At 27.0% G+C, this 12,476-nt stretch overlaps 1 protein-coding gene and 2 non-coding genes across 3 annotated transcripts; 1 reads left to right on the top strand and 2 right to left on the bottom strand.

Annotated features, from left to right (window-relative positions):
• The first annotated feature begins 5,176 nt into the window (after positions 1-5,176).
• On the top strand, positions 5,177-11,490 carry LOC130802967 (BEL1-like homeodomain protein 9). The gene is made up of 4 exons (XM_057667102.1): positions 5,177-5,751; positions 9,566-9,912; positions 10,025-10,085; positions 10,592-11,490. The coding sequence occupies exons 1-4, from the start codon at positions 5,308-5,310 to the stop codon at positions 11,042-11,044; spliced, it is 1,305 nt and encodes a 434-aa protein (XP_057523085.1). The 5' UTR covers positions 5,177-5,307; the 3' UTR covers positions 11,045-11,490.
• On the bottom strand, positions 9,178-9,250 carry TRNAK-CUU (transfer RNA lysine (anticodon CUU)). Its single transcript has one exon. It is a non-coding gene; the product is annotated as a tRNA-Lys (tRNA).
• TRNAK-CUU (transfer RNA lysine (anticodon CUU)) lies at positions 9,355-9,427 on the bottom strand. Its single transcript has one exon. It is a non-coding gene; the product is annotated as a tRNA-Lys (tRNA).
• Positions 11,491-12,476: the final 986 nt, after the last annotated feature.

The following is a 12,476-nucleotide window of genomic DNA, read 5'->3' as shown; positions in this document are numbered from 1 at the left end:
TGGAAGCGTGAAGGGAAAGGAAAGGCAATGATTTGAATGAATAAAAGATAAATATAACTCTTTATAGTGAAAAAGGAGTAGCATGATTTCTTATTAATTAACTTATTTTATTTCAAAAATTATTATATGCAATATATTTTTTACTTAAAATTGGCGAAAGAATACCCATAAAATTAATCATTAATATATATATATATATATATATATATATATATATATATATATGAAAAAGTTTAAGTAAGAATCATCCTTATATGAGAATCATGAGAATCAATCGATCTGACAAAAAGTGTTACTTTTCCATTAAAATTTAGGCAAAAATGTTACTTTTTTTTTAAAAAAAAAACGATGATACTTTTCCTCAAAAAAGTGTTACTTTTGAAATTAAATCCTGAACGAAATCCACAAAAAGATGTTATTTTTTAGATATAAAAGTGTTACTTTTTCGGCAAAACGTGTTATTTTGTATTAATTTTGAAAGAAAATTTTTCTAAAAAGTAACACTTTTTTCTAAAAAGTACCAACCTTTTTTAAAAAAAAGTAATACATTTTTGTCCAAAAGTAACACGTTTTTTGTAAAAATGTAACACTTTTTTATCAGGTATATTGGTTCTCACGATTTTCATATAAGCTTGGTTTTCACTAGAACTTGACCATATATATATATATATATATATATATATATATATATATATATATATATATATATATATATATATATATATATATATATATATATATATATATATGATCAAATAAGAAGGATTTTTGTTCGATTTTGTTCTGTTAATATATATAAAAAAATGATACTATGTTAAAAAGTAAGAATATTCTAAAAATTTATGTCATTGTTACTTTTGTGTGTAACATAATTATTTTTACAATTATGTGTTTTTGGCTCAATCGTGACCATAGATTTTTTTATTTTAGTAAAATAAAGGGTGTAAAGTCCTTATTCTTCTCATTTTCAACAGCCTTCTTATTAGATCCCTTTCATATATATATATATATATATATAAACGTAGAACACTCCCACAATTTTGTTGTTGAATCATGAATAGTAACAATTTGCTATCATTTTATCTTTTTGCAATCACATAATGTAAGTCCCTCGCAAATCTAGGGAGTTTTTAATAGGAAAGTACAACTACAAATTTCATTTTGATTTCATGTCCATGTCAATATGTCATTGACAATGCACATACATGCACATTACACATGGGGATAGGATGCTATAGTAGTCTCTTGTACTTTTACGGTATATTTGAATAACAATTTTGGAGATAAAAAATAAAAAAAAAAAAAGAAAGGAAAAAGAGAACCGAAAGAAAAATAGTTCTATTTATTTTTGATGGATGAAAAATAAAAAAAAGAATATGAGAATTACTCTTTCATTTATTTTAACAAAAATTATTCATGTAATTCTTCTAATTTTCTATCAATTTACTTCTATTTAAACACGCTCTGAAAATTATTTTACTTTTTTACTATATTTTTTTAATAAAAATATTTTTTTAACTTTATTTAATTTTTATTCATATTTTTCTAATTTACTAATATCTCTGCAATTTATATAAATTCATCTACCTTTAAACTTTATGACAAATACTCTTGAGTGTGCACAAGGAGTACTCTTGAATTACGTCAATGTTTTCAATACTCACTTCTTTATGACCACTATTAGGTACTACTCCTAGGTACTTCTACTATTACTTGACTCAGACTGTCATCATCAAATGTGACTTATTTCTATTTTTTTCCTTTAAAATTTTTTATAGGGGGTGAAAGAGAAGAAGGTAAAATACAATTTGATAAACGAAATTTGTGAATGTTAATAAATACACTAATTTTTGTGAGAAACAATCTTATTGAAGAACATTTTTAATTGAACGTATTGCACCATTAAAAAGTAGAGTAAGTTAATTAGTGGGTAATAAGAATATTGTAAGCAGACATTTAAGATATTGTAAGTACTGCACGCTTATTCAGTGGACATTAAAGATACTGTAAGTATACATTCAAGTTTATAAGTAGCATTAAGAATATGGTAAGTAGGCATTAATAATGATATACGTAGGAACTAAGGATGATGTAAGTAGACATTAAGCTTTAATGGTTGGACCCGAGAGACGTCTCTCAGAGAAACGGTGATCTCTCTCGACCGCCTGATGTTAATTAGAATATGCTTGGATTGAGCGTAAGTATTTAAGGAATTAAATAAAAGTCAAAGTAAAAAATTGAGTTAGATAGATAGGTTGCAAAAGAAATTGTTATATAACTTTAAATTTAGTAAATGTAAAAATCGAATTCCAGCCAAGTATTTCAGGCCGATTCAAAATTAGGTCTTTTATCCTCATATATTTTTATACTATACTAATTCATTTTAAACTCGGGTCAAGTCATATTCTATTATAAGGCCGAATACATATCAAATCGTTGGATCTATTTTAAACCCCCATTAGTGAAAGTCTATAACAGTGTCACATGATTCGCTAATCTCCTAGCGAATTACAAATCAAAACAACGCAAACTATAGTCAATTTTTAGGTTATTCTTAAACAAACTTAAACAAATTCAAAAAATAAATTAACTAGCGAATTATAATACATTGACATATACTATTTATATTTGTACTAGTTTGGCAAATGGCAATAAATCCCTGAAATAAGGTAGGTGTAGAAATTGATAAGAAAGAGAAAGGAAAAAATGAGCAAAAATAAAATTTCAGTTGATTAGTCCCATCAGTCATGAGTCAGTCAGTCAAGTAAATGGCTTTAATATCTCTCAGTAACATCACTTACCACTTAGCAATAAAGATGAGCATCCCCCCCACAATTTTCTTAGCTCATCTAATCACACTACTCTAAAAAATACACTCCACACCTATGGATTATAGATCAATGATTATTCATATACCTACTTCTAATTATTACTCCCCCCTTAACCTCTCCTCATAATATTACTTGATATGTTTACTATATATTTATTTTATTCTGATCCAGATGGTCTTGTTTAATCTGATTTGACACTAAAATCTGACCGAATTTATAATTTCAGTTTGGAAAATTTTCAAATTGGATCGGACACAAGACCGGATCGTATCAATCGTTCTTCAACAGTATGGTTTGATCTGGTCTATGAATATATTTTAATGTTTTTTTCAAATTAATATATGTATGGTTATGCAAATATTTCACACTTATAACCACCAAAGATAATAATTTGTAATTAGTCAATTGGATCAACAACATTCGAGTATACTACTATAAAAAATAACATTTCGAAATATCTAGATAGTGACCTGAGTATTATTTTATTTTTAAAAACTATAATTTTCAATCATAATACGCTTTGTGGTTTGATCTGGTGAAAAAAAATCGGGACCGGATTGTAAACTGCAATTTGTTTTTGAATAAATCCGGAGACTATAGATCAGATCAAATATTAAATTTACAGTTGGGTCCAGTTTGAATTGTGGTTTAGACTAAACTCTCTTCTGCCCTAGTGAGATTGAGTTTAAGAGAAGTGAGTGGTTTGTAAGGAAAGTATGTAAAGTTGATTGAACGAGAATAGAGAATGAATTGCATGAAAAATATCAAAAGATATTTTACATGTCTGGTTAAGATTAAAAAAGATGGTGAATCATTTTCAAATGAGAAAATGAGTGGAATAAAGAGAGTACGTTATTATTTTATATATAATATATGCTATAACGTAACGTATAAATTGTCATAATTACCCCTATTTTTTCATTGTTTTGTACAATTCTACTCTATATCTCATTAACTATTACAAATTTGTCATTATTAAAGTACAACAATGATATTTTACTATCAATCAATCAATTATCATACTTGTACTAAAAAGTTTGAATAACTCCTTCTGCTAAATAGAATTCATTTGTTGGCTAAGAAAAATAGTTTGACATTTGATATTGACCAATATTTGTGATATAAATTTATTTTTTTATTACCTTTAGAAAATATTAATATTTCTTTTTTTTTTTGGCTATTTAGAATTATCTTTACCTCATATAACGACCATCCTAAAAAGCCATAAGAATAGATACTCGATCATTAATTGACCCTATTAACGTAGTTAATTAAGTTTTGCACTGTAATTATTATGTACTATAAATAATAATTTTTTTTTGGTATTATATTTGCTAATTTTACTCTTAGCAGCCTAACTTCAATACACAAATTAATTAATATATTAATTACTAATTCTTGTGTATAATATAAGAATTGATTTATGAATATTAATTACGGAGTTGAAATTGATGAAAATAAGAGGTAATAGTAACTTATACTTCATCATAATAACACAAGCTGATGAACAACCCTTGATGAGAATAATAATATATTGAAAAGTGTAAAATATAAAAACTAAAAGAAAAAAACTTCTTAAATAGTTACATTTTAAGCTAAATAGTGATAAATTTTAAAATAATAATACATTATAATTATGATAATTGATATTTCCTTACTTAAAAATTCAAAATATTTTCTAATAAATTAACTACTCACAACAAGTTACTATCTATAGCAATATTAAAGAAACTAAGTATATACGTAACAATTTTAATGGTATAAGTCTAACATAGATTAGACATACAAGATTTCTTAACCTACATTCCTCGCTCCACTAACATTTGACGTTTTATATTTAACCTTCTACTAAATTCATTTCATTATTTGAATTATTTATATATTAACTTATACATAATAATAAATGAATATTATTAAAATATTTAATTAAAAAATTTAAATAAGATTTCATTTGATTATATTTTATCTTATACATCAACCGCAATATAAAACAAACTTAAATAATTAACAGTGCTAATAATCTTAAAATAGCAAGTATTTTCAAATGAATGAAATACTATTTAGTATACCAATTCAATGCGTTATTTTAATAATTTATATATTAAGTTATGCATATCTAAAAATTATAAAAAGTTATTACCATAAAAATATGTGATTAGGCAACTCAAACAAAATTTTACTTATCTATATTTTTTTTCTTACATTAATCACAAACTCGTAATATATAAAATATACTTTAACAATAAATTGTATAAATAATCATAATGTGACAAATATTTCAAAATCAAATAAATACTTATATTGATGCCTAGTATACGTAGACTAAGTTTATACAATACATAACTCTTTTAATAGTAACAATCATTTTTGTACAATAAAAATAATTCCCATAATTTCTTGTACTAGTAGTTATCTCCCATTTTACCTCTCTTCACACTTTTCCCATTTCTTCTCCTCTCTTTCTCTTCCTTCCGCCATGGATGAAACCTTCAGCCCATTTCACGTCCCACAACAAAGCAGAAGACTCAAACTACGCTACCATCAAAATGACGACGTTGAGATCGTTGTCCCAAACCACCATTTTCTTTCTCCCCTTCAACTTCAACCTACTTCTTCATCTTCCTCTGTTGATCCATTAATGGCATCCACTAACTTATCACTCTCATCTTCTACTCATACCCGCCCGTATCTTCCTTCCCCTATGGGTCCTTTTACGGGCTATGCTTCTATTTTGGGCCGATCTCGGTTTCTCAGGCCAGCACAAGAACTTCTTGAAGAATTCTCGCGTGCTAGCGGTGTTTCATTAGAGAAACAAAGTAATTATAATGTTCTAGAAGGTTCTGGAATTCTGTTTAGTGATGATGATGATGATGTTTCGCTTCGGTGTAGTAACCCTAACCTAGTTTCCATGCTTCATGAGGTTTGTTACTACTACTATGCTTGATTTTTCTCATTTCTTTAGGTTTCTAATTAAACATTTAATTTTATTTGATTTAAATCTTTCTTTGAATTTCAATTTTTTATATATTGCATAATTAACTTATTCAAGGGCTGAAAGTTGTACCTTCTGGTTGTATTTTTTTACCCCTATTCGATGTATTAATATGTTTTCCTTTAATTAAAAATCCTCTTGAATATATTAGAGGTCATATGTTGAAGTTGTTAGTACGTGACAATTTATAACATGATCGTAACGGTTAGTCTTTTGAAAGACCCTCTTTTTAAAAGACGTATTTCAAACTCGGCCATTAATCTTTAATTTCTATTTGTCTTACTCTTAATATACTATTTTTAATGCCCACTTAACGTATTTTAATATCTATTTTCAATATCTTAAATCACTAATTATATTATTTTTAATGCCTACTTATTATATTTTACAAAATATATAATGGTGGGCCCAGTTGAATACGGTGATCTTACAATAAGTTGTGATTTCCAAAACCACTCCAACCCAGGTCGCTATGAGTCAATATAGTGAGAATTCGGAAATTAATTGCAATAACTCAAAATAAAAAATAAAGCAAATGAAAAAGTTATTTTAAACCTTTATATTTTTAATTGAGCATAATTAAAATTTTAAAAATTTGTTATCATAAAATAAAATATGCATTTAGACTAAGTATACTAAATTTTAAAATAAAATATTTTTATAAAATAACGTTGTTTGATGAATTGTTGGTATGAACCTTTTGGTTTTAATTAGTGTAACAACAAACCTTTGCACTATTAATGTTTTCACTCTTAAATACACTTGGTGAAAGTTGAAAAAATAAATAGTATCATACTCCATTATATCAAAATATAAATCAAGACATTCAAATAAAATTTCTTAATTATGTTATTTTATACGTAGATAATAATATAAAATTTAAACGTGTATACGAGTGTCTAATTATAAAAGATTAAAAGCATATATCTAGTTTTGAAATTTTTATTTAGGATAATTTACTCCTATTAAATTTTTTCTGACCATCAACTCTTGTAAAGAGTTCTATTCTCATAATTCATATTATTAATAAGACCATTTCCTTCAAACTATATTACGCTCGCCTTTAAACATACTCTAACACTCTCTTCTGTAGCATTGTATAATTCAAACATGTGATTGTTTGATTTATAGGGTGGTTTCTAGTAGGAATAGACGTGCTTACTAGAGGGGTAACTATCACAAACATTAAATTATAGAGAAATTATATTGTAAAAGGATCGCTATTTGAGTGAAGAATATCGTACCAATATTGTGCGAATTCTTTCAAAATTTGGTGATGTGATATTTTTGTAGTTCTATATGATTGAGATTTGAGGGTAGGTTGTACAAGTGGGGGATTAATTAGGTGGGAAATTTCCTTTAACATGTGGGCTGTTTGGTACAACCAAAATCAATACTTCATCTTATTAGTTTGGTTTGTTATAAAAAGACGCCATGAGAAAATTGATGAGAAGATTAATTAATTGAAACCTTATTATAAGGTGAAAGAGAAATCTTTCAACTATTAAACTAAAATTCTCTAAAATTTAGTTAAGTTAAATTCCTAATAAATTTAATGTGGGTTTGATCAACAATTTTCTTTCAATCATGTTTTATGCTCTCCTCATCTTTTGAATGTGCTATATGACATTTAAAAGTTTAATCTTTAATTAGCATAATACTCCAAATTTAATGGAATGATAAATATATTCATACAAGTTAATTAAGACTCAAGAAGATGAGTAAGTGCAACACAAAGTCCTATTTTAGTATTTGAATAATTAGTTAGATTTCTGTGGGTAAAAACTAAAGAGTACTATATTACCAATATATATATTAGACATGCTTTATTTACTAATGAACTCCATTCGTTTTAAAATATTAGTTATATCTGTTATCTTATATAATGATTAATAAAAGTAATTATAAGACGTTTTACTTCATATTTTATGTTGAAATTACTATTTGTTAATTTTTAATTTTGTTATGTAGATAAGTATTAAGATATTCATCAAATAAAAGATCAATAAATTTGTTTTATTTATTTTCTTAATCAAGATTAGTAATCTTTTCTATAATAATAATAACTATTATCTCAAATATAACCAATAAAATAATAAAAAATACTTCTAATTAATGATGTAAACCGTATATTTTGTCCACAAAAATAAATAAAAAGTAAACAAGAGTACAGGTAGGTTTGGGAAGTTGGAGTTATGTGGGCAAATGTAAGAAGGATGATGAGTTGATGATCTGATTGTTGCTGATACTGTGGGAGGACATGCTAGCATTTGGATTTCTTGGCCCAACATTTTAAAAATTAAATCAAACATCATCTCATTTCATATATCTGCTGTTCTGGCAGTGAGACATAAAGATGTATTGTCTTGTCAATACTTATTAATCAAATCATTTTCTTCACTTCTTTCTTCCATCTTTTTATATTCAATTGGGTCTTTCTTTACTTTTTTTTTCCTCCCATACCTTTTTTTTAGGATTATTTCTATTAATTATTTTTTTTTTATTAACTTTTAATTCAATATTGCACCTTTTTCTTATTATTTTATCAAAGATTTGATGAGTATTACTAGCTAGTTCTTTATTTATTTCTTCACTTGGATATTATTACTAGTACATAATGAGAATAAAATGTTTTTTTAACCCTGGAAATCTTGTTATGTATGTCATACCTTGTGTCAAATTATATTGCAAATAACGTCATGTCGTATTGTGTCGTGTCATGCTTATCAATCTAAAAATAAGGCACAACTATAAAAATCGTGTTGTATTTCATTAGTCAACTGACATAACTATCATGACTCGTTAATAATATTCTAATAGTGTTAGTGATTATACTCCCTACGTTTCTTTTCAAATATCACATATAATTTTTGGACGATATTCATTATTCGCTTTTAATTTATATTTTATTCTTAATCTATAAGTTAAAATGATATATCATTTGGCATTTGGGTAAAGAGAGTAGGAGTAGAGGTTTTCTTTAATACCTCAATTAGTATAGTAGGAGTAGGTCATCTCAATTGAAAATTTTCCTTATTTGTAAGGGACACTGCATACACTAGAGCCTAAAGGTGATTAATGGGTGTCAATCAAAGTGTGAGTAGTGCATATCAAACCTGTCCCTGTTTTACACACTATATTTTTACATATCTCCTTCAATTTGTTACATTTTTAATATTAGCATTTGAATTATGATTTTTGTCATCATCTCATTTACATGTCTTTTTTCACTTCTATTTTTTTTAGTCTCTTCCTCTCATATTTCCTAATAAGTGTAAAATGTAGCAAAATGATTGGAAAGTATATTGTGTCTTTTGAATTTTAAATATTTGATTTTTACGATAAAATAAATGCGCCCCACCATGGGGCTCGAACCCACGACCACAAGGTTAAGAGCCTTGCGCTCTACCAACTGAGCTAGACAGGAAATTTGTTCAAAATAAATCTTTTTAACGTATTTAATTTATACTAAGAATTAAATGTTCTTGAAGAACAATGCACGACAAATAGAAATGTACCTTCAAAAAAACACGCCCACCGTGGGGCTCGAACCCACGACCACAAGGTTAAGAGCCTTGCGCTCTACCAACTGAGCTAGACGGGCTTATAAATGCAACATAAAATTTCACTTTTTATCTTTGAGAACTCAAATAAATATGTATAAGCATATAATTTGCTTGCATGAACACAATGTGATATTGTATTTAACATTGTTTCGATTTGATTATGCTTTGTAATATAGGTGTACAAAAGATATAAACTGTACTGCCAACAAATGCAATCAGCTGTTACATCATTTGAATCTGTGGCTGGCCTTGGAAATGCTACCCCATTTTTATGCTATGCTGTTAAAGCCATGTTTAGACATTTTCAATGCTTGAAAAATGCCATTCTGGATCATATTCGTGCTACAAGTAAAGCGTTTACTAGTGTAGACACTAGGAAAGATCGTACATCAGGTTCGTGTTCAGATGACAAAGGCTCAGCTTCTAACTTTCTTCAACATCCTGTGTGGCGATCTCAAAGAGGATTTCCTGATAAAGCTGTTGCTGTTCTTAGGAATTGGCTTTTCGAACACTTTTTACACCCGTAAGGAATTTCTTCTTTACCATCGAGCATTGCAATTTACCTCGCGAATTAACTTGTGTTAGAATTATGATCATGGATTCAGTTAATTGATACTCGTAATTGTTTGTCACAGTTATCCTAGTGATACTGATAAGCATATGTTGGCGCAGAAAACTGGCCTGTCAAGAAGTCAGGTTTGTGCTTATTTGAGCTTCTTTCCCCTTGTTTGGAAGGAACTGCAAGTGTTTCTTATGCATTATTTGTTAGAGTATATAACATATTATGTGGCATTAATCATCAGCTTAAGCTTTTGGTTGAGTTGGTTTTTCCATGGTATTAAAAGCCAGTGTGATAAGAGGTTACAAGTTCGTACTCAACCACCCCTCATTTAAAGTGGAATATTTAACGCTAGGTATGAGGAGGGCTTGTGCTACATATATATTTCTAGCTCAAAGGGTTCTTGTGTGAGGGGACGTGTTAGAGTATATAACATATTATGGGTTCTCAACCATTAGCTTAAGTTTTTGGTTGAGTTGGTTCTTTGACATTCTTCCCCTATGCATTAACAACGCTAAATCTATTAATTTTTTTAGCGATTTGAAATTGACCTGTAACCCAATTGAAACTAGGGGTAACCTGACTGTTTTGACAGGTCGAATTTGTGCCCTACTTAAGTGTCCTTGAATTGCCTTTCCAACAGGTATCTAATTGGTTTACTAACGCGAGAGTTAGGCTATGGAAGCCAATGGTGGAAGAAATGCATGCACTCGAGAAAAAAACTCAATGCTCGAAAGCAGCAGAAGATTCTCAAAACTTCTTCGATTTGTCATCGAACCAACAAATGTCTTTACATCCTCAGCTACCCGAGAAGGATTTTCAGATAACGTACTCACATAGAGAAGATCAGGATAACACTACTAGTCAATGTAAGCGTAGTAGAATAGAAGCTTTCCCTAGTCGAATGGAGCATGGCAAGCAAGAATTCAGCCTGCTTTGCAACCATCTTCCTAGCAACCAAGTCCTCGATGTTGGGGCAAGCCAAACTGATGTGCGATTGAGCCATTCTTCATTAGCCAACAACCAAGATAATACACCTGGTTTAAGCTGGTCTTCTCATGGGCAGATAGTCCCATTTTGGCTTGCCAAACAATGATCAATAACTTTTTAAAGTATTTGTTCAGATTTGTCTAGGAAATTGGTGCAATAACTTTTGAAATGTAGCTTATGGAATGGAGGAAAAGCAAGCTTTTGCTAGAGGAATTAGATGACTTTACCTTGAGCAATGTAGAATGTATGCCATAGATTTGTATTTAGTATGCCCTTCTTTCTTTACTAATGGAAATGGAACTTGTAATTTGACTTCTCTTTTTATGTGAAATATTTGGGAAGATATCTTAGAGGATAAAAAATGTTGGTAGCACCGGATCTTGTTCTCAGTTGGAGTAACTACAATAATTTTCAGGTAATGTCCTGAATTTGATTCTTATTAAGCTCTCTCTTTCCTTCGATTTACCTTGTAATTAAATAAAAAAATATTTATAGTATTTCAATGCAACTTAGTAACGTTGCACAAAATTGATTACACAATGAAGTTTTAAATGTTTGGCTTTAATTTAAAGTTTTAGATCACAAATACATTAACAACTTTGAACTTGTATTGTGAACCTAAAAATTATCTTTTTAGGAAATTTTAATAATAAAAATTACTACATATGGAGGATGTTTTTCTTAAGTGTTAGTTTTTATCAACGTGCCTAGATAATACTCATGGATTATACTCAAAAAAGATGCATAGCAAGCATAACTTTCTTAATCCAAGAAAGATGCATGATAGATTTTGTTTATAAACAAGTTTAAAACTCAGGATAGAGCTAGCTAAAATCTAATGAGTTATATATATATATATGTATATATATGTATATATATATATATATATATATATATATATATATATATATATATATATATATATATATATATATATATATATATATATATATATATATATATATATATATATATATATGTATATATATATATATATGTATATATATATGTATATATATATGTATGTATATATATATGTATATATATATATATATATATATATATATGTATATATATATATATATGTATATATATATATACATATATATATATATATATATATATATATGTATATATATATGTATATATACACACATATATATATATATATATATATATATATATATATATATATAAATATATATGTATATAAATATATATGTATATATATATATATATATATATATATATATATATGTATATATATATATGTATATATATATGTATATATATATATATATATATGTATATATATATATATATATGTATATATATATATATATATATATACATATATATATATATATAAATATATATATATATATATATATATATACATATATATATATACATATATATATACATATATATATATATATATATATATATATATATATATATATATATATATATATATATAATATGTATATATATATGTATGTATATATATATATATATATATATATATATATATATAT

The sequence above is a fragment of the Amaranthus tricolor genome, chromosome 16, assembly GCF_026212465.1.
Source record: "Amaranthus tricolor cultivar Red isolate AtriRed21 chromosome 16, ASM2621246v1, whole genome shotgun sequence".
NCBI lineage: Eukaryota > Viridiplantae > Streptophyta > Magnoliopsida > Caryophyllales > Amaranthaceae > Amaranthus > Amaranthus tricolor.
Note: the sequence above shows the minus strand (reverse complement) of the source record. Positions and strands in the feature narration are given on the sequence as shown.